The sequence below is a fragment of the Myxocyprinus asiaticus genome, chromosome 11 (genome assembly GCF_019703515.2).
Source record: "Myxocyprinus asiaticus isolate MX2 ecotype Aquarium Trade chromosome 11, UBuf_Myxa_2, whole genome shotgun sequence".
Taxonomy (NCBI): Eukaryota; Metazoa; Chordata; class Actinopteri; order Cypriniformes; family Catostomidae; genus Myxocyprinus; species Myxocyprinus asiaticus.
The window spans coordinates 51,020,263-51,043,893 of record NC_059354.1 but is presented as its reverse complement, the minus strand read 5'-3'; the positions used below and the strand labels follow the sequence as shown (position 1 = coordinate 51,043,893).

At 40.1% G+C, this 23,631-nt stretch overlaps 2 protein-coding genes across 2 annotated transcripts; both read right to left on the bottom strand.

The window, feature by feature from the left end:
* Positions 1-308: 308 nt before the first annotated feature.
* LOC127448050 (matrix-remodeling-associated protein 5-like) lies at positions 309-22,793 on the bottom strand. The gene is made up of 8 exons (XM_051710304.1): positions 22,499-22,793; positions 21,865-22,078; positions 21,069-21,198; positions 19,812-20,202; positions 14,719-18,756; positions 11,964-12,864; positions 506-819; positions 309-414 (listed from the first exon to the last, which is right to left on the bottom strand). The coding sequence occupies exons 2-7, from the start codon at positions 22,038-22,040 to the stop codon at positions 798-800; spliced, it is 5,658 nt and encodes a 1,885-aa protein (XP_051566264.1). The 5' UTR covers positions 22,041-22,078; positions 22,499-22,793; the 3' UTR covers positions 309-414; positions 506-797.
* LOC127448247 (matrix-remodeling-associated protein 5-like) lies at positions 4,881-7,689 on the bottom strand. The gene has a single exon (XM_051710642.1). The coding sequence runs from the start codon at positions 7,662-7,664 to the stop codon at positions 5,661-5,663; it is 2,004 nt and encodes a 667-aa protein (XP_051566602.1). The 5' UTR covers positions 7,665-7,689; the 3' UTR covers positions 4,881-5,660.
* Positions 22,794-23,631: the final 838 nt, after the last annotated feature.

Below are 23,631 nucleotides of genomic sequence, written 5' to 3'. Positions count from 1 at the left end.
AGATGCAGAACTGCATTGATGTTTAAATGCAGTGAATGCAAACAGCAGATGATCCCTAATCCAGAGTCTCCATGATTTATCATCAAGTTCTCTTAAGGGAACTCTTAAATAGTTCACTCAAAAATCCTGTCATTGTTCACTCACCCTCATGTCGTTCCAAACCGACTTTTTTTTTAATTCAGTGGTACACAAAAGAAGAATTTTCGAAGAATCTTCATGCAGCTCTGTAATGGCTTAAGAAGACATGGTATATATAGTCATAAGGACTATAAAGTATACTTTTAACAATGTTTATTTTGTTACTTTTTGGAGCTTGACCGTCATGGTCATGAAGCTGCATGATGATTCTTCTAAATTTCTCTTTTTGCGTTCCATTAATATCCAGACACAAGTTCATCTCATGGTTTGCTCTGCCTGAAAAATAAGATAAATCATCAGATCATTGGGATGCTCAATAATTTTGCACAATTTCACTTATATTTTCCAAACGACAAAGAAAACATACTGTAGGTTTGATTTTATTGCCAAGCAGGAGGGCTTTGAAGTTTGCATGAGCAACATCTGTACGGAATCAAGCGCCTGAATGTTACAAATTCGTACAGTCTGTTTGAATGTCAATTCAAGGAAGTATCTGATCGTTCAGCTTACAGATACAGAAGACAAGGGCTTGTCGTGGATGATGGACTTTCTGTAGAGCATGAGTGGAATGATTGCTCCAAAAGCTCTTCCAGCTGAGCTGGCATGTACGTTTATCACAGTATCTTTCAACTTTCCATCCACGCTAATTATTATGATCACTAAAGCTCTGGAGAGTTCCACCTGTTGGACAAAACACAATTGTTCTGCAATGGAGATGAAGCCAAATCAACACCAGACAAAGACATGATCTGCATAAAAAAAGAACAATCATCAACAATCATCTGATTTCTAATATAAAAAAGCTCAGAATAATTATACAAGATACGTCCCTCAGCAGATATTTTCCATTATTGAATCTTGAAGGAATAATTAAGCCACAAATGAACATTCTGCCATTATTTACTCACCCTCATGTTGTTCCAAATCCATATGCTGTTATTTGTTTTCTGTGTAACACAAAATAATTTTGGAAGAATCTTCTATGAACAATAGTTCATTGTTGACCACAACTGTCAAGCCCCAAAAAGGGCAAAGAACGTCATTAAAGTATCATAAAAGTATTTAAAAAATTAGTATCCCAAATGTAAAATGTTATTCACTGATAATCTTCCCATCCAGTGAACACTGCAAAAAAGCATTTGTCTTGTTTTCCAGTTAAAATATCTAAACATTCTTAAAACAAGATGCATTTACTTGAGAAACTTGTTTTCAGAGCAATCTAATAATTGTGCTTATAGCAAGAAAAAAACTATTCAGCAATGGGGTAAGAAACCCCCAATTTGTCTTTTTTTTTTTTTTGCAAACTGTCAAATTGATTTATATGAAAACAAGACTTAATATATTAGCCATTCTGCTTCTCAAGTCATGTTTTAAGAATGTTTTGATCTTTTTGCCAGAAAATAAGACAAAAATACTCTAGTAAATGTTTTGCAGTAAAGCTCTGAAATTTTAAGCGCATTCAGAGTGTAACCAAAAGTCGTAACCGCCAGTTCAAATATGTGTAATAGAGAATGAGATTAAAGAGCTGCAGCAGAGTGGAAGTTTAGCACATCTCATCCAGTCAACATTGATATTTTACGCTATTGATTTGAATGATACAGGTGTCTGTAAAAAATACAAATCTCAGCAGACATATTTTAAACATTTATCTCTCTCATATACAGACAGATATAAATATAGTAATTGCATGAATCGGGTTTCAAACACTAAAAAGAGCTTCAGCGCAACATCACAAAACCATTGAAAAGCCTTCAGTTTCATTCAAAGGAAAAGTCTTACAAGCGGTTGCTCTGACTGAGATGCAAAACCATCTGATGAACAGTGAATGAATAAAACTAAATCACACTTTTCTGCAGCAAACTTTAAGGCCGTGATTTGTGGGAGAACAAAAAACGAGGACATAAATTTGTGATCTGTGACTGAAATGTTTCGAGGCCTTTTGTCTAGACTGGTTTTCAACTCTAACTTTCTCACTAACCATCTTTTTCTCTTATTCAGATCACACATAGGCTGTAAAAACGGTAAAGTTATAGGGATGGGACCTGAAAACTAGCCACTTGTTATTTTCACATGCAAATGAGCTTGTGATTCGCCACAAATGTTTGCCAGAAGTTTGCAGCTCTTCACCGATAGTGGTGAAACCACCGGCAAACCTTTGGCAACAATGGACAATTTGCCACAAGTTTGCAGCAAAGCTCATTTGCATGTGAAAATAATGTGTGGCGAATTTGCGGCAGTGAACTCTTAATTAGATTTTAACGACATTTTATTTTGAGCTTGATGTCTGAATTGAATGTGATGAGACAGAATGAATGAAGACATGAAATAATACAAAGACAACAAATACAGAAATAGTTGTGTCGTCCTAACGGTTTGCACGCAACAAAAATCGAGCTAGAGCAGCGTAGACCAATTCTCAACAAATGGTTCTTACGAGTCGATTCGGTTTAATGAATCAGTACAAATGACTCACAAATGAATTGGCCTAAACAGCTCATTCACTCACTGAATCAGTCAGTTGTTGAATTAACATCTGACTCACTCACTGAACCTGAAGTCATTAGTTTTGGTCATATCTAACTCAAAACCAATCGTGGTTGCACCATAATAATGCAAAATAAGTTTTCATGCATGTTTAGTTCACATACACTATATTGCCAAAAGTATTCGCTCACCCATCCAAATAATTGAATTCAGGTGTTCCAATCACTTCCATGGCCACAGGTGTATAAAATGAAGCACCTAGGCATGCAGACTGCTTCTACAGACATTTGTGAAAGAATGGGCCGCTCTCAGGAGCTCAGTGAATTCCAGCGTGGTACTGTGATAGGATGTCACCTGTGCAACAAGTCCAGTCGTGAAATTTCCTCACTACTAATATTCCACAGTCAACTGTCAGGGGTATTATAACAAAGTGGAAGCAATTGGGAATGACAGCAACTCAGCCATGAAGTGGTAGGCCACGTAAAATGACAGAGCGGGGTCAGCGGATGCTGAGGCGCATAGTGCGCAGAGGTCGCCAACTTTCTGCAGAGTCAATCGCTACAGACCTCCAAAGTTCATGTGGCCTTCAGATTAGCTCAAGAACAGTGCGTAGAGAGCTTCATGGAATGGGTTTCCATGGCCGAGCAGCTGCATCCAAGTCATACATCACCAAGTGCAATGCAAAGCGTCGGATGCAGTGGTGTAAAGCACGCCGCCACTGGACTCCAGAGCAGTGGAGACGCGTTCTCTGGAGTGACGAATCACGCTTCTCCATCTGGCAATCTGATGGTTGAGTCTGGGTTTGGCGGTTGCCAGGAGAACGGTACTTGTCTGACTGCATTGTGCCAACTGTGAAATTTGGTGGAGGGGGGATTATGGTGTGGGGTTGTTTTTCAGGAGCTGGGCTTGGCCCCTTAGTTCCAGTGAAAGGACCTCTGAATGCTTCAGCATACCAAGAGATTTTGGACAATTCCATGCTCCCAACTTTGTGGGAACAGTTTGGGGATGGCCCCTTCCTGTTCCAACATGACTGCGCACCAGTGCACAAAGCAAGGTCCATAAAGACATGGATGAGCGAGTTTGGTGTGGAAGAACTTGACTGGCCTGCACAGAGTCCTGACCTCAACCCGATAGAGCACCTTTGGGATGAATTAGAGCGAAGACTGCGAGCCAGGCCTTCTTGTCCAACATCAGTGCCTGGCCTCACAAATGCGCTTCTGGAAGAATGGTCAAAAATTCCCATAAACACACTCCTAAACCTTGTGGAAAGCCTTCCCAGAAGAGTTGAAGCTTTTATAGCTGCAAAAGGTGGGCCGACGTCATATTAAACCCTATGGATTAAGAATGGGATGTCACTTAAGTTCATATGCATCTAAAGGCAGATGAGCGATTACTTTTGGCAATATAGTGTATGTCAGTCTACATATGGTGCTTACAAACCAGTTGCAATCCTGTAATTGTCTATAATGAATCTAATGGCTGAAGTAGTCACCACTGTTACTTCAGGACTCAAGGTCAGAAACACATGAGAATTTGTGAATCATTAAATATGAGGTGAACTGCACTCTGGGAATGTTAAAGAGGAAATGGGTCAAACTGAGGAGGAACCCCTCTGATCCTTGTGGAACATCTCGCTGTAAAATATCAAGGTTCTGTGAGAGTAATAACCTTGTCAAACTGCTTTACTTTGTACTAAATACTGAAGACATCTGGAAATAACTGCTGCAGTATTAATGTAAAATACATGATGCTCACACAAACAAAGTCCTGCTCATCTTTATGGTTGGTGCTGCTCGTTGTTGGAGATCTTGCAGACACTGTGCTTTTGACTACACATCTTGCTCTTGTAGGTTTCTTTCCCTGACATAAAGGAGCATTTATGATGGGTGGAAAGATGTCTACAACACCACTGCTAACCAGCACATCAGCTACTGGGAGAAATGAGCCAAACTCCAGCAGTCCTGTCCACAAATTCCCTTCAAACACACTAAAGCACGCATGCTACTCTTTTCTGAGCATTACAGAATTTAAGACATTTCTGTGTTATCATCAGCCAAAGAAGAAAGTTAGACATACAGAATTGGAACAACATGGGAATGCGTAAATTATGACAGAATTTTCATTTTTGGTACAATGTGCCATATTTACTGTCAATTATGTATTCTTGAGTATTTAATACTTTTTTCTCTAGTTGCTAAAGAAGTATTAAGGAAAAACGTATTATTAATAAAACCAAATACTTCAATATGTTCATAAATAATGTTTATTCAATTATGTACTGATGATTTTAAGCAAAAACATAAGAAAACTGTACATTATTGTTTATATGCAAGAAAACATTTATTTTAGGGATAAGAAACACTGCATGCATGGCCTAAGCCTAAGGTGCACTGGAAGAAATCTCTGATTTATTTCATTAAAAAAAAATTTCCCCACTACATTTTTATGTAAGTCAAGCACCTAGTAGTTAAACAGTAGCTATGACCCACAATCTGCCAATCTACAGAGCTTTTGGGCATCATATGTGCTCAGATGCAAAGGCCATTTCAGACTGTATACCATTACATGCATCTTGAAGCAAAAGTGAATTGCAAAATGCATTATGCATGTTAAGCACACTCTTACGCTCGTAATGCACCGCGTAATATTTTGCAAAATAAGTCATCACAGTCAAATAATTTTCATGAGATCAGGCTGATATTTAATAAACAAAAATGCAAGGGGTGAAGGATGTGTAGAACTTTGTGAAATTTGCAAATTCGCTTCCTGCAGTCTCAGATTTCATGTGGATCTGCTCATCAGTATACAGTACTTTCCTATAGCATTCATTTATTAATATAAACAACTTACTTCTCACTCCAGAGATGCATGATTTAAACTTAAATTTAAATTTTCATACTTTATTTACAAGACAGCTAGTAGAAAGTGTTAAATAAACATATACTGTATTTCTAAAAGATCTCTTTGGTGTAAACAGTATCGTCTGCACCAACTGATCGCAGTTCTTCGGGCACGTCTGCAAAGTGTTACAGTTTACATCACAACACATAAACATATGTTCCTCTGCTGTCGCTACCCACCACATTTTTGGCCGTGCACTTATAGAAGCCATTGTCTCTGCTCGACGGGTTCTGAATAGTTAATGAGCCTTGTGGGTGGAGATACTTGTTGCCATAGAGACGCGGCTGGGCGCCAGCCTTGAATTGCAATCCATCAGGCATTTCCCAAACCATCTCGGCTTTAGGTGTGGCAAGAGAAAGACAGTTTAACTGAACCGCCACACCTGGTTTGGCGTAGGTAACCGCCGCAGGACCGCTGGTGATGCGAGGAGGATATGCTATTACGATGACTGAAACTGTCAGACTTGAAGATCCATATTCGTTTGTAGTCTGGCAGAGGTATATTCCCCTGTCATAGACGGACGCCCTTTGAACAGTCAACGTACCGTTATTGAGAACAGCGTAGCGTCCTGTTTGGATTGGTCTGGTTAGGACGACTCCATTTGGCAAAGTCCATGTCAATTTGGGTAATGTATTTCCACTTGATAAACAGTTCAGCTGCAAATTCTCGCCATTTATGATGCTAATTAGTGAGCTGTACTTGTTGATTATGTCAGGCTTTCTGTTCGACTCCAAGATCACAATCCGTTCGACAGAACCAGCACTGTTATGTCCTACGCAACGATACCGGCCCGCCTCTGAAACGGAAGGTTCCCTAATGAGTAAAGTTCCATCAAGCCGATGATGGAAGCGGAAAATACCGGTTCCACTGAGGAGAGACGTTCCATTGGGGAGAATCCAGGTAATCTCTGGTTTGGGTTTTCCATCTATAGAACAGTTTAAGCTCACTAGTATTCCATCAGTCAATGGGATGGTTTCTGTAGGCAAACTTCTCAGTCGTGGTTTCTCGATATCTTCAGTCACATCAAGTTGAACCTGGAGTTCTGCTTCTCCTCCATCATTGCGTGCCAGGCAGAGAAACACAGCAGAATCGCTTTTGCGCACACCACGGATGTCCAGAGTACCATTGCGATGAACTGTGATTCTTGAGCCATAGTATGGCACAGGTAGGACAACATTGTCTGGGAGTACCCACATGATCTGTGGAACTGGGTTTCCCTCAGCTTTGCAGTCTACAAGTACACGCTGATCTTTTGAGGCAGTTGTTTTGATGGTGCTGGGACTCTTCAATCTATTGATGACAGGTCCAGACACAAGGACTTCTACATGAATGACTTTCTTGTCCATTCCTGCAATATTCCTGGCTGAGCAAGTGTAATTCCCAGCATCAAACCTCTGGACTCTCTGGACACTCAGCGTCCCATCGTTGGCAACTTTGTACTTGTCTGATACTGGCACTATGATGCGACTTGATGGTGACATCCATGTTATGGTAGGAGAAGGTTCTCCTTTTGCACTGCAATTGAGGACAACCGTCTCCCCGTAAGGAACTTTGATGAAATCGTAAGTCTTATTCCGAATCACTGGTGCATCCGCCACCACCTTGATGTGAACTTTCATTTCATCCTTACCAATCTGATTATCAGCATAGCACGTGTAGTCGCCTTCCTCTTTCATTCCCACCTCATTGAAATACAGCGTGCCATTGTCAAACACAACATATCTCTTGGTTCGGATCAAGTTGTCATCGGACTGTAGGATGTTGTTGACCATCGTCCCATCTGGAAGACTCCATGAGATCTCTGGGTTTGGAAGACCAGAAGCGATGCAGTCGACCTTCAGCTCACCTCCATATGACACCTTGTGATTGCTCAGTGGCTTGTGTTCAATTTTGGCGGCTTTCATCATCACGTTGACTTTAAGGAGAATGTAATTGTCCCCCATTTTGTTTCTGGCGACACAGAGATAGTCACCCTCATCCCTGTCGGTCACTGATTTGATGGTTAGGGTGCCATTACTGAGCACTTTTATCCTACGATCAAAGCTGGAACGAGAGATGAAGCGAAAGTTTAAATTCTGATGTCTATAAAATGTATTATTGGTTCTTTGTGCTATGAGAACATATTGTAAGTTTCCATCCATGTGGAAAAAAAGAACATTTATTGAAAATAAGCTGCAAAAAAAAGTCTCATTCTGAAATAATTGGATTTCTGTTGTTACATTTACACATCAACAATGCTTATTGCATCTTTCCCCTTCTTGGAAAAATGGCTTATCTTCCCCTCTCCTGGAGTCAACAAATCTCATTAGTGCATGTGTTCAATTCAAAACAATGCTTTTGGACGCATAACAGCGGCATTGGCTCTCGCATGTCAAGTGACAAATCCTGATGCAACACAGTTAAACGGATATTTCTCCCAAAAATGAAAATTCTCTCGCATTTACTCACCCTCCTGATTGCCCAGATGTGTATGACTTTCTTTCTTCAGCAGAACACATTTGGAGAAAAATAGAAAAATATCTCAGCTCAGTAGGTCCTTAAAATGTAAGTGGATGGTGATTTGACTTCTGACGCTCCAAAAATCAGACAGTCAGCATAAACATCATCCATACGACCCCAGCGGTTAAATTAATGTCTTCTAAAATGGCACGATCACTTTTGGTGAGAAAAATATAAATATTTAAGCACTTTATAACTATAGATCACGCGGTCTCTCGTGTGACGCATACGCGTTGGCATGTTAATCTCACATTCTTCTCTCGTTTGAGACATCCAGGATGAGCACACAAATGCAACATTGTGAGTAAAGAAACAGATGAATACAAATCTAAACCAAAACCAACGAAGCTTCTGTACAGCGTTCCTCCTTCTCACTTGTAATCAGCGCTGCTCTTCCAGGTGTGTTGCACGTGCATCAGTTCTCGCGTGAACATGCCAACACGATTATGTTACATGCGCATTCTGCTGCTGACCGGAAGCGATGCTTTATAGTTAAAAAGTACTTAAATATTTATATTTTTTGTACCAAAAGTGACCATATCACTTTAGGGGCAGTGGTGGTTCAGCGGTTGAGGCTCTGGGTTACTGATCAGAAGGTCAGGGGTTCAAGCCCCAGCACTGCCAAGATGCCACTGTTGGGCCCTTGAGCAAGGCCCTTGACCCTATCTGCTCCAGGGGTGCTGTATCATGGCTGACCCTGCACTCTGACCCCAGCTTAGCTGGGATATGTGAAAAAAAAAAAGAATTTCACTGTATATGTGCAAATGTGTGAAAAATAAATATAATTATTATTATAAATTATTATTATTATAGAAGACATTAATTTAACCGCTGGAGTCGTATGGATGACGTTTATGCTGACTGTCTGTGATTTTTGGAGCGTCAGAAGTCGTATCACCATTCACTTGCATTTTAAGGACCTACTGAGCTAAGATATTTTTCTATTTTTCTTCAAATGTGTTCTGCTGAAGAAAGAAAGTCATACACACCTGAGATATCATGATGGGTGAGTAAATGATGAGAGAAATTTAATTTTTGGGTGAACTATCCCTTTAAAGCCGTGACAGCAAATTATAATTAAGCGCTTTAGCGGTTTGATTTTTGTGATTTCGGTTTGTTCCTTACACAATGCTATTGATTGGTTTGGAATATAGTGTACAAATCACATGTACTATTTTATGGTACTTTTATGGTGTTTTTTTGTTTTTCATTTTTGGAGCTTGGCTACATGGAGCTTTGGAGTTAACATCTCCTTTAGTGTTCCACAGAAAAAAGAAAACAGTACAGCGTTAGAACAACATGGACACAAGTAAATGATGACATTAGTGGTTATTAGTAGCGGCAAAGTAGTTATTTAAAAACAAAAATTTGTTTAGATAGTTTAGGTAGAGATCAATTTGACAGGGTTCACACAGTCTTAGAAAAATCTGGAAATATAAAGCCCCGTTCACACAGCCAGCGACATCGCGTGTGACAGCGACACCATCTCATTCATTTACAATGAGAGCACAGCTACTTCCAGCGACACGAGCTGTCATGACCGTTGGCGACAGAGATCACCATGGGAAGCAGCATGACAGCAACATTCGCAAGCAACTACCAATGAGAGTGAAGACGGTGTAGCTTACAACATCCATCTCTGGACAGGGTGAGTGTGAGATACTGGAGTTGGCTTGAGTGCAGGCAAGACGGAGGAGAAGTTAAAAGTTTCTGTGAGCGAATTCACTGTTCTATATCATTTGTCTGTAACCAAATCCATGGATATGGCCTAATAAAATTATGCGTGGAAAACTGTGTCGGCATTCTGAGTGAGTTTGATTCATATATTGATAATGTTCGTCTTGTTTTTGTTTTTTTCCTCCCCAATTTGGAATGCCCAATTCCCAATGCGCTCTAAGTCCTCGTGGTGGCGTAGTGACTTGCCTCAATCCGTGTGGTGGAGGACGAACCTCAGTTGCCTCTGCGTCTGAGACCGTCAATCCGAGCATCTTATCATGTGGCTTGTTGAGCACGTTACCACGGAGACGTAGCGCATGTGGAGGCTTCACGCTATTCCCCGCAGCATCCAAGCACAACTCACCACGCGCCCCACCGAGAGCAAGAACCACATTATAGCGACCACGAGGAGATTATCCCATGTGTCTCTACCCTACCTAGCAACCGGGCCAATTTGGTTGCTTAGGAGACCTGGCTGGAGTCACTCAGCACGCCCTGGATTCAAACTCGTGACTCCAGGGGTGGTAGTCAGAGTCTTTACTTGCTGAGCTGCCCAGGCCCCACATTCATCTTGTTTAAAGATATGATGCACTAAGCACTGCTGCAGGTTATATAAAACTCTCTCCCCTGCAGAATGTGCATTTTTAGAGACAAAAGAACTGATTCCTTGTCAAATTAGAATAATATCTTAGTTTTATCTGTAAAACTGCAGTATCATCTGTAATCAGCATTTCAAACGTTACTATGGCCAGCTGTTCAGTCCATCAATAACGTTAGAGCGGCGGCAGCAGTAGGAACGCCCACCAGCAACACCGATCGCAAAGTCTAGCGACATCCCGCCCGCGTTGTGAACGGGGCTTAAGGAAATTTAAAAATTGTGATTTCCAGGCCTGGAAAAGTCATGGAAATAGATAAAATCTTACAAACCATGGAAATGTCATGGAAATGTCAATAGTACATATACATTTTTCAAGCTTTCCTCTGATCTAAAAATATCTCATCAGCCAGAAATTGCTCCTGTGTAGAGTAAGGGGCCGTTCAGACTGAACACGTTATTGCGCTAAAAAAAGAAATCTAGATGCAGCGCAACAAACAGAACTGAACGCAGGTGTCTTGAGACATGTTTTTAAAAAGGCAGAGGCTATTTACACTAAGTGCAAATAGTGTTAGATGCTAAATATTAACATACAGTATAGGGGCATTACTACAGTGTGTTTATTGTGTCCCAGAGGCACCCTAAACCAACCCCCACCCCAAGCCTAACCCTATCCCTAACCATGGTTTTACTACAGTAACCATAGGATCACCATGGTATTTTGTAGTACCCACAAAATTAAAACATTACTATATTAACACCATATTACTGTAGTAACACCATGGTTAATTGCAATGAAACTATGGCTTCCACCAAAAGACATGGTTACCACAATATTACTATAGTTCAGAGAAAGATCAAACCTTTCTCTGAACACCAAATCACTGCGAGCAAATCAATCTTTATATTAACTTTTATTTATTTATTATAAGTAGACTTAAATAAAATATTAAGAGTGGAGACAGGAAACAGGACAGGAAAAACTGGGGCAAAAGGGGGAAAATTTAATCCGGGTCGTCCATTACGAGAAAAACACATCCACAGTGTGTTATCACACCATGCCATTTAGGCCACGCCAGTTTGTCTTTAATTTCTGTTTCCACCAGACTGTTTGAATGCATATAGTTGCGCTGTGTGGCGTGAGCTATTTACACCTAATGCAAACAGTCTGTTTAAAAATGTATGTTCTTTTTAACCTGACACAGAGTTTAAAAAATGTGGTGCTCCTGTGCAAGACCCTGAAAACAACAACAACAACAACAACAACGAGACACTACACCATGGTCAAAGACATCTGTCTAGTGCATGATAAATTAAAAAAACAACTGAAATACAGTGGAGACTGATGGAGAAACATATTGTTCGGTGTGAACAGCCCCTAAAACTTGCTCGCAAGTGATTTTTGATTTGTGAGAGAATCATTCTTTTGGGTCAATGATGGGTCAAAACAGCTCACAGTCTGAATGATTCATTAGGGAATGGGTCTGAATCAAAGGTCATGGAAAAGTCATGGAAAAGTTATGCAGGGTGGGAACCCTGATATGATGTATTACATAACTAGAGAGGACAATTCTGACACATAACACATGGTACTTTAAATTAAATTTTGGTTATATGGAAATTCTTGTACCTGTAATGTACATCAATCAGTTTTTTTGATGGTGTCCTCCAGATGATCCTGGGATTGGGGCTTCCATTTGCAGTGCAGTTCAGACTCAACTGGTCTCCGTAGCTCACATCTGTACTCTGTTTAGAGGTGGATGTGATTTTGGCCAGTGATGAATTCCTTTTCACTTGTAAACTCACAGTTCTTCTGGACACACCCACAGAATTCACAGCTACACACTCATAATTCATAGAATCCTTTTCTGTTGGATTGCGGATATACAGTGTCCCGTTGGGAAAAACAAACAAGTTGCCATTGAGGAACTGTGAGGGAAGAATTTGTGCGCCACTCATGCTGACCCATCGTATAGCTGGACTCGGAGCGCCCTCAGCAGTACAGTGGATGTACACTGCCTCGCCATCGTGGACCGTGTGGTTTTCCCAGCGCTGTTGCTGAATCATGGGAGGCAGTGCTGAAATTTGGAGCCTCACTGACAGCATGTCAGCCCCAGCAACATTGCTCGCTATGCATTTGTAGATGCCCCTGTCCAGGTAGTTAGTGTGCTTGATTTGAAGAGTTCCATTCACCAGAAGCATAACCCTACTCTCTGTACTGCTAACAGAGTGCACCACTGAGTGGTCGGGCAGCACCCAGCTGATGTTTGGGGTCGGGAGACCCTGCGCCTGGCATTCCATAAGAGCACTGTTTCCGAGATAAACAGTCATATCTTGATGACGTGGAAGTGTCATTCTGGGCATGTGGGCAGAGACCACCAGGGTCATGCTCATCTTATCAATGCCGTATAGATTTCGAGCGCTGCACATATACTGGCCGCGGTCCTGAAGCTGGACATTGTGGATGATAAAAGTTCCATTAGGCAGGACTTCAAACCGCTGGATTCTGGTATTTGCTGATATGATGGCTCCTGTGGGGTGAAAAAAATTGGAGATGAGGAGAAGCTGCTTTCATTATTTATTTTATTTATTAGAGGCCATTATTATTCCACAAAAATCCAGAACCTTTTGCAAGCTCTAAGCATTGCATCTACTAATCTTTTTATTCATTTGACATCTGTTGTTTTTCTTGCTTTATTTGATTTTATGCAATCCCTTAATTAATGTTTTTATATGACATGTAAAGTACTATAAAAAGGTGCTATAAAAATACAATCACAATTATTTTTACTTTTATTCTTATTCTTACAATATTAACAATGTTAATAATAATGTTTGTAGGCATAGATTGAGGTTGCACAAAAAGAAGAACAATCTAGTTAGTGTTCATAATTTATAATCTCTGGAGCATCTCTGGAGCATTACTGAATCATTTATGCCATATCACCCTGTAGCTCAAGAGCAATTGCCCACTGAAGCTAAGCAGGGTTGAGCCTGGTCAGTACCTGGATGGGAGACCTCCTGGGGAAAAGCTAAGTTTGCTGCAGGGGGGTACTCACTCTGTGGTGTGTATGGGCCCTAATGGCCCAGTATAGTGATAGGAACAGGGTTCCTGATTCTCTGTGGTCATTAAAAATCCCAGGACACTTCTCAAAAAGAGTGTGTAAACAGGGTGTAACCCTGGTGTCCTGGCCAAATTCCCCCCATTGGCCCTTCTTAATCATGGCTTCCTAATAATCCCCCTCCATTGATTGGCTCTATAACTGTCTCCTCTCCACCAATAGCTGGTGTGTAGTGAGTGTACTGGTGCACTATGGTTGCCATCTTATCATCCAGGTGGATGCTGCACACTAATGGTGGTTGCGGAGAGTCCCCTGTTCACTGTATAAAGCACTTTGAGTGTAGTGTCAGAAAAGCACTATATAAATGTAACGATTCATTCATTCAATTGTTATATTGCATTTGTAAAATATGTCATTTGCATTATTTATCTCTGGTATTCCAGAAGTTTGTTATACTAATTGCTTAGTTGTTTGTTCTACATTGTAATAAAAACCACATACAAAAGTTGGCTAGTGCTCAAGCAATGTCTACAACAATCATTGTCTTGCAAATCAAAATGAAACTCAAACATTATGTGACAAAACAATGAATTGGGGCTGTAACTTAACACATTTATCTTGGATAGCAAGTCTCACTTTCAGAAATAACAAATACTTATCACTAGCCATAATCAATTGCTGTCTTTCAATATATTTTCATTGCATTATGTTATTGAAAAACATCAAACTTTGAAAAGTTTCACTTTTTCACACATTAATGAAGATCTCATCAAGTTTTTGTTAATGCATTATTACAAAATGAAGTTCCTAAACATAAGTTTGGGAGGAGCGAGCCCATCTAATCTTTCAATTAACAGCCAGAGTATATAAACAGCTGCTTATCTCTCTTCAGTCTCAGCTGTTTCCAGCATCCCTCCACCTCTCCAACTCCACCTTTACCCTAGGCATCTTGCCCCACGTAATCATCTCCTATATTAATAGTCCTGAAGCAGTCGAAGCTGCTTCCTCAAGCCCCTCCACAGTGGACAGCAAGCCAAATAAGTTTAACCTTAATAGCTTAAAGATTATATGTGCAAACGAACTCATGAAATGGATATGTCCGACCCTGAATTCTGATTGGATGAGCTGCATTTGAAGCCGTTGTTCAATTATTGCAAACACAACTTGCTTAACACATTCTGTATTAATGCGCAAAATGCTATATTAATGTGGTAAAACCACTAACTCGTTGCCTTTCATGGCTTGTTGCATTAATATTACACTGAATTCCCTTTACACAGTGTATCTGTACTGTAACTCGTTGTCATGTCATATGTGAATCACCTGTGGAAACTTTAGTCCAGGTCAGGAATGGTTTGGGCTCCCCCACTGAATCACACGGCAGTTGCACATCTGTTCCAGCATTCACAGTGAAAGTGTGGAGTTTAGCAGTAGTAATTCTGGGTCTCATTGGCAGGACAGCTGGAGTTTGGGGTCGTTGAGGTAAAAGAACTCTGCTTGACTGTCTGATCATGGATTCCCCATGGATTTGAATCTGGTTGTTTGGCTGTGTGGTTCTTGAGGTAGTTGTGGGGCTTGAGCTGGTTGTGGTCAATATTTTCAGTGTTGTAGTTGATTTGATGTCGTTGACAGACCTTAAACCCACAGATGAGGTGGTCACAGAAGATGTTCTTATAATATTGGGCCTAAAAACTACAGAAGGATTTCTACTGTGATAATAAGGATACCTGATATTCGTGCTGGGAATTCTTCCACTGTGTCTGTCATCTATGTAGTTTGTTTCAGGATTTCTTGAGTAAGTTGGGATTTTGTTGTCCGGTAAGGGAAGGCCAAGTGTTAATGGGTTAGCAGGTGTTGGGGTGGTAGTAGTGGTTGCTGTGGGTAGTGCAATAAATGGTGTTGTTATTTTAATCAACTGGGTTGTAGTAGGAATTATGGTTGTTGTTATTGCAGATGTAATTGTGGTTGAAGTATCTGTAAATGTTGCAGGAACAATAAAATGTTCAAGCTTTGGAACTAACCGTTCCCTTTGGTCTTCCTTAGAAACTGACTTTGATTTCAAGAAGAAAATCTCATTGTTTTCATTGTGAGTAGCAAGAAAAGGTGTTTGTGAACTTGCGGCCAAAGACTCTGTTTGATTCCCAACAGAGATAATGGATGTTGTGGGTGTCTCTGTTGTTGAGGGAAAAGATACTTGGTTTTGAACCAATCCTTCTTTAAAGCATTCATTTGGATGTGAACGTGTGGCCAAAGAGTCTGTTTTAATCCCAACAGTTGTCTTTGTTGTTGATGAAAATGATATTTGGTTTCGAACCAATTCTTCTTTAAAGCTTTCATTTGGTTTTAAAATTGCATAATCTTCTGGAGGGGCAACCAGTGGTGTCACTGGAGTGACTACAGATTCTTCTTTAGAAGTAACATTTTCTCTAGAACTACTTATTTCTAACGTATCATTCTTTCTTAGAACATCCTCAAAGTGTGATTCCGATAAATGGAAAACATCCAATGGAGAATCATCTGGGTTCAGTGTAGAGCTCATCTCTGTTGCATCAGTTCGTAACACAGGTGAAAGGTAGCTTGTAAATTCCAGCCGGGCAGTTGTCAGTGGGACAGTTTCAACACCAGGTGTAGGTGTTGGATCTGTACTTATAGGAACCAAGTTCTCATCCATTTCTTCTGTAGATGCATTGTCTTCATCCTCTTTCTCTTCTAAAGAAGTAGTGTCTTTATTTTCTAATCCCAGAGTCAAAACTCCAGACACTGTTACCAATGTAGTTCTCATGGGGTGAGATGTAGAGTGACTTTTAGAGCTAGTTGTCTCCTGAATTTTGAGGAAACCAATTGGCTTTAGTGAATGGATGTCTGAACCATTTTTTCCATCAGGGAAGGGGATGGTATTTTCCTCATTCATTCCATCTGTCAGTGTCCTCTGGATTGTGGGGTATATGTGAACAGAAGCTCTAGTACTTACATAGACAGATGTGCTTTCATCTGGAGATGTGGGGTATTCCTGAGCAGAAGCTCTTGTAGTTAAATAGACCGGTGTGTCTCCAGCTAGGGTTTTAGGTTCTGTGGTCAAAGATACAGTACGAAAATGAACTTCTGTTACAGTAGATGTTGACCACGGTCTTCTTGTAGTAATCTTTGAGAATGGCCTTCTTAATTTTATGCGCCGTCTGCCTCCGAATCGCCTTCTAGAGCTCCATTGATCTTTTGCTCTCAATTGCATTGAGGCAGTTGGAGCTTCTTGCTTAATGCTGCCAGTTGAAGTGTTCATAAATGAAGTGCTGACAACAAGTTCTCCAGCATCAAAACCACCCGTTCTGGAGATATTGCCTTTTTTCACACTCTCTGTCTCCACTTTGATGACAGGCCCCAAGTTTACTTGGTTATTTTCTGTCTGCTCATGTTGCCTTATGGTTCCCACATGCCTTCCTTCTGCAACATTTATCTCTGTGATCACATAATCTGAAGCAGCTGTGGGATATCTGGTGTAAGTCACTTTGTATGAACTAGTGTCTAACTCTGAAGGAGCAGTTTGGTTGACATTAAGGTTCTGTTCCTCAATCTGTGGTGTAACTGTTGGAGTGTTGTAAGCATGATGACCCATTTCGTGTGGAGTGCCGAAAGTGTTTGATTCTTCTTGTGGATTTGTGTCATCTGGAGATTCACCCTCTGTGTTGTCAATCAATCCTAGATTCACTAAATTCACCGGTGTAGAATGTTGGACAATATGACGTGATGTGTTAGCGGTTTTCTCACGGATTTTGGCCAAAATATCTGCCCATTTCTGGGGGTTTATTTTGTTCTTTGTATTAACACTTCTTTGGTTTTGCTCTCCGTGTATGCCTTTCCTAAAAGGACGTCTATGGCGGACATTGCCAAATGAATATTTTTCTCTTTTTCTTGCATTTGGACCCTTCCTTTGGTTAATGAAGCTTCTGTTTGGTAGTATTCTGTCTTGAGCATTAGAATCATCTCCAGAAGCTTCTTCCACTTCCTCCAAAAAGGCTTTTACCTTAGTGGACACACCTGCAGCAGATTGTGGTCTAATGGGAAACTGTTTTAGTGGCTGGATTGGTTTCCTTCTCAAGACCGTAAGTTTAGTCGCCAATACATCCACGCCATGCTGATTCATGGCAACACATTTGTGATATCCATTGTTGTTGAGTTGGCTATAAGGAATGAAGAGAGTCCCATTGGAATAGACTACGGCCCTGGAAATGTTTGCCTTTGCATTCACTATATGGCCATCTGGAAATATCCAATTAACCACCGCATCTGGTGTTGCCATAGTAAGACAAGGCAAGGAAGCAGATTCGCCAACAAATCTGGTCAAAGTGCTTCCAACCTTTTCATCTGGAAGCATGGTGGACGACTCCACAACGGAAAGACGGAAAGGCAGAATATCAGTATCTCCTTCAACCTCTGCAATGCAGTAATAAACTCCAGAGTCTCGGTGGTTGACAGATTTAATGTGAAGCGTGCCAGTGCTAGAGACAGATACTCTATTGTCAGGTGTTCTGAATGCAGCTTTAATCTCTGAACCATCAGGCAACATCCACCGAATGGCCGCGTTCCCAGAGCTTTGCACCTTGCAGTCCATTTCAATTACACCACCCATAATAGAGCTGAAGGTTGTTTGGGTTTTATTGTTTTGTTGGATCATGACCCAAGATCTCCTCTGCCGTCTTATGAGTTCCCGGTTTGTGCTGGTTGACAGATGAGTGTTAAGAATTAGCCTCACACTCTTAGAGGAGGAATAGGGCCTATTCAACTTTATGTTCATAAAAGACTGCATTAGCCAAGATGGTTGGGCTAAAACATTGGCTCGGACTCCAGTGTAGTAGAAGGCATCCTTTTCAATGTCCTGCTTGTATCTGTAACTCACCTGCGGCTCTTTGGTTAACATGATTTCCCTTCGTAGATGCACAGGCACTTCGCTGTAGTATGCAAGAAGCCTCCACAAGCTTTCATAGTTGTCTCTATCAATAGGACATTCCAAGTCAAAGAAAAGACTTATGTTTGCAGCGATCTCCAGGGATTTGGTGTAATTCCAGCTGATTTTACTGTACTCTCTTGGTTCCAGTATTTGGCAGATGAGGTCTGCATTAGTCCCATGCTCATCGGATAAAGTTAGGGATATATTTCCAAATGGTGGTTTGATCCTGTCAGTGGGTAGAAGTTCACTGATGTTCTCCTCATGTGAGATGTCCTTTCCTGTAATTCTGATAGCTGGTCCTGAGCAGATAAATTCTTTAACATCGGAGATATCTTTTCCTTTAAGGTGTTTAGGAGAGGTGCACAGTGGACATAGTTGGCCATTGAGAAATGTTCTGTCCTTCTTACATTTCATCACACCTGAGAAAAGATCAATAAAAATGCCAGAATTTAGAAGACAGAACTCTGTGTTTCACTCCGTTTTTCCACATCGCAATCATCTTCAGTGCCGGGGAGTAACAACTGTAACTAAATGAGTAGCTTGTAGCTTGTTATACTACAGTTTCAAAGTAGCTTTCCCAACACTGCCACCTCTAATTTGCACTTTTAAAGAGCCCATGAAATCAAAATTGGAATCTTGTGTCTTGTTTGGTGTTAATGGTTATGTCTGTTACCCATGAGGCCATCTACTATATATGCAACTGTACTACTAAAAATAAAAAAGTTACTTTAAGAAGATATATACATTTAAAATTGATAGTCTTTCTTTTTCAGGAAAACGGACCAAAAATATTGATGACATCATCTTGCACTCAGTATCTAGAAAAATAATACACCACCTAGCATTAGAAAGTAGTAAATCATGGTTTGTGCCAATGATGTAAACTAAAGGCTATTTGCCATATAAATAAAATTAAAAAGGAACTAGTCCTTCAATGAGCGCGTTTACATGCACAATCTTACAACAATAATGCTTAATTTGCAGACAACGTGAGTGGTCATGTTAATGACTTTAAAGCCATTTAGGAACGCCATTTAAGCATAAACGGCCACAGGTACTGTGGCCATGACCCTGATTTTGCGTTGCATGTAAACATCTTTACCACCTTTCCTGCTGGCTTATCCAACATGTGCAAGTGATGTGCGCATGACTGTTTACATTTTCATGTCAAAAGCTGAAAATAACTAGGTGATTTCAAGTTTCATGTAAACACAGTCTTCTTGTATTGATGGATCTTTTGAATTTTTAAAGTAGAAAACTACTTTATTGGACATGTGAAGTGAATAAGACTGGTGATCAGGGCCGTTTCAGACCATTCTGGTGCCCTTGGCAAGATCCCTATTGGGTGGGGGTGAGGGGGTGTTTGGGGAATGTGGCAGCGTCCTCCTCTTTTGCGCCCGCCCCCCCAGCAGGTGGTGCTCTAGGCGACCGCCTATTTCACCTATGCCTAGAAACGGCCCTGCTGGTGATGTACCTGAATGGTGTGTTCTCCAGTCCTGTATCCAGCTCATTGAGCAGTCACAGCTCCAGGGGTTCCCGTATAAGAAGATGTTCTCCACCTGAGGCATGTTCTTCAGCATGTCTCTGGGCAGATTGCTCAGGAAGTTGTCAGACAGGTACAGGTGCTTCAGTGTGGACATGGGAAACCGCTGTAACAGGGTGAAGGTGCTGAATGTAGCAGGATGGAGCTTCTGCAGGTGGTTTCCCTCAAGATGAAGCAGTCGCAGTGATGTCAGACCACAAAAAGCATCAGGGTGGATGAACTCGATGTGATTGTGGTCAAGATGGAGCCTCATAAGACTCATCAAACCTGAGAAGGTGTGGCCAGTGATGACTCGCATTTTATTATAGCTCATTTTTAACACCTGCAAGAACATAAACATATACCTTTTTGGCATGTGAACTCTGAACATGCAGTAATTAAAAGATAAAATCAAGTCAACTCTTACAGAACAATGAAGTGTAGTTTGTCTTATATTTATCAGCATGATATGCACTATTTCTTTGCAAACAACCAAAGCTTTTTTTCCACTATAGGGTTAGTTCGGCCTAAAAAGAAAATTCTGTCATTATTTACTCTCCTTCATGTAATTACAAACCTTTGTCACTATTTCTTCCGTGGAACAAAAAAGGTGAATGTTTTTAAAGAATATCCTGGCCACTCTTTTCCATACAATAAAAGTGAATGGAGACTGGGTATGTCATGCACCATAAAAAATATTCCATATGACTTGTGCATTTATTCAAAGATTTCTGAAGTCATACGGCCTCACATTTCAGAGCTATTCAGTGGAGAATACTATCAGTGATTTTTACACTACTCTCTGGAAAACTCGATTCTGATTGTTCAATTGCGCCATCTAGCTGTCTGACATTTCTGAATAACAACCGCACATCTGGGGATCAAGACATATCAGACCGGTCGTCCGGGTATTGCGAGTCATCTTTCCTGCTTCACGTATCACTCTGCAATCTCTATAAGTATGATAATAAAGTAGGTTCGACTCAAATCAATGTTTCACGTCCACTTATTTATTTATATTTTATCAAAAATTCTCCTTTTATCATACAGGTTTGTAACAACACGAGAGTGAGTAAATATTGACAGGAATTTTTATTTATTTATTTATTATGAAATATTCCTTTAAAAAGCATGTTCCTTTTCTTCAGTAAGAACCAATAAATTAAACTTAATGAAGGACTTGAGTGCTACAGAGGACAGTTATTTTACCTGCAAGGAAACCAGATCCTGAAAGGCACTATCTGGGATTTTATGCACATTGTTGCCGTGCATCATGAGCAGCTCCAGTTTTCTCAGGCCAACGAAGGCAGCGTCTGTGATGTGATTAATAGTGTTAAACCTGTTCAAGGGGAAACACATTGTTACCAACCACATTTTCATTTTTTTATTTGTTATTTCTTAAAGTACATTGAAAGTACCCAAACCCCTGAATTTTCACAGACATGTTAAATAATTAATATATCAGATAAACTACATGTCCAAATTTAGTTCACACTTAACTGAATTTGTTTCTCATATTCTTAAAGACATTTTAATTCAAAGCCTTATGCTTAAATGCTTGAAATTAGTTTCATAGACAAATTTAACTTGTGCCTATGTATGCTAAAATGTAACATTTTAATTAATTTTTTTTTAATGGATGAGTGCAGGTGAAGGAAAAGCAGTCAGCAAGTGTCTAGAACAGAACTCCTTCAATACTGTTTTAAACCTCATGAAGTTGCTTGAGATGATGATCAGAGTGCAGAGCTGGAATCTAGACAAACAACAATCTCAAATAGCCTACAAGAGAGGTCTCATTTGATTTGATGAACATTTTTGATTACTATATAGTTCTCATACTTCTATTTGTGTTATTTCATAGTTCCACTGACTTTACTATTATTCTTAAATGTGGAAATTGTAATTAAGGAGTAGGCATGTCTAGACTTGTGATTGTTAGTGTAAATAATTCTTAAGCTTCAGTTTCTTGCCATACAGTTATAGCAGACATTCTGCAGTGACTCACCCGAGATTAATGCGCTGGACTCGTGTGGAGATGCCCGCGGGCACTGCGACCAGCGAGCGGAAGGTGCAGTGAACTTCAGCGGGCACGTAACAGGCGCACGGCCGCGGACAAGAGCTGGTGGAGCCCGGGACACTGATGAGCAACATCAGCATCAACCCGATGCGTGAACAGCCCATGATGCCCGTGACAGAATGAAGGAGTTTCACATCTATCACTGAGACACACAAACAGCTTACAGAATTACATCTTGAATTCAGTCAACAAGTGATGTAAAAAAATTATAATAATTATAATAATTATATATATATATATATATATTCTAATGGAATTTCTGTTTATACAGTTTGTATTTGTTCCAAATAATGATAGAAATCCATTCAGCATTCCATTCAGATTTTGGTCAAGCATTTTGAAATAATTTAAATAATTTGCAATTTTAGTTTTAAAAATAATTTAATTAGGAATAAAATTAAGCCAGCATGCAGCCAAAATTAAGACCCCAACAGCCTACATTAATAAAAAATAAGTTATAAAATAAAAAGACAATGCATTAAATTTCTATAGTCTATGCAATTATACTTATATATTTAATCTTTCATTTAAAATCACTTTTTAAATTCCTTGTGACACTCACCTTGCTGTTCTTGCACACGACTGGATCTCGGCCATTCATCTTCTTAAAATCGTGCACATTTAGATCAGTTGTAGGCATAAAATCCACTAGAACATCTGAACATCTCAATCAAAAATTACTCTCCAGATTTGCAAAACAGCAACAGAGAAATTGGAAAATAAAATAAAAAATCTGAATATAAAAATTGAAGGAGATGAAACAGGCTGCTTATTCAGTGAGAAAAATCTCCAAAGGTTCATTTAATAAATACATGAGAGAGGAATATTTCATAAGGATCCAGTTAGATGCATCCAAGTCTCTGTGCAGGAACCTGGAGCTCCAAGAGTTCAGCTGTAAAAGAGTGATTGTGAAACTCATCCTTCAGTTCAGTCTATAGAGGAGGAGCCAACAGAGAAAAAGAGATCTCTGCCAGAGCAACAGAGTGACAGATTAAACTTCAAGATATTTAAGGGTGTTTCTGTAACTTTGGGCCATTTCAAGTCCCTGGGGTTGATTTTCACCAAAAACAGATTCTCATTAAAACTGACTGAGAAACTTTTCACCAGGACTTCATCATTTATGTGTGGTCATTTATGTATCGATTTGACTGTTTTAGCCTTCAGAGCCAGACTTTCAATATTAAACTAAAAATCCACAACATCCCATAGTACACCAAAACCCACTTGAGGTTTATCAGGGTCATGAGCTGATCTCATTCCGGGACATACATATTTTAACACTGATGAAACATAGTTTGAAAAACATTTTTTAACATTTCTAATAGTCAAAAGTTCCTCTAACTGCAGAATCCCCATGTCACACCTCTTCTGAGAGCAACAGAGCTATTTTAATCCTGATGCCCAATGATGACCTTTTGTTACCTTTTGCAATCTGACATCATTCTTTACTATAAATAATTCCTGCAAAGAATGAACTATTTGTCACTATTTGTTTCAAACAGCCAAAGCATTAGTGCCTTTACAAATAGAACGGGTGGAATATACAACATGTACCGAGATGTGATTGGAAGCTTGATATTTTAAACATCACCTCTAAATGCGTGTTCACAGTCTTTATGAGTGTTGTGATTGTTTGTTCAGCAGTTCAGGAAACAGATGTGGATGTGTTCAAGGGTGGTTTGGGGTGGTCCTGGT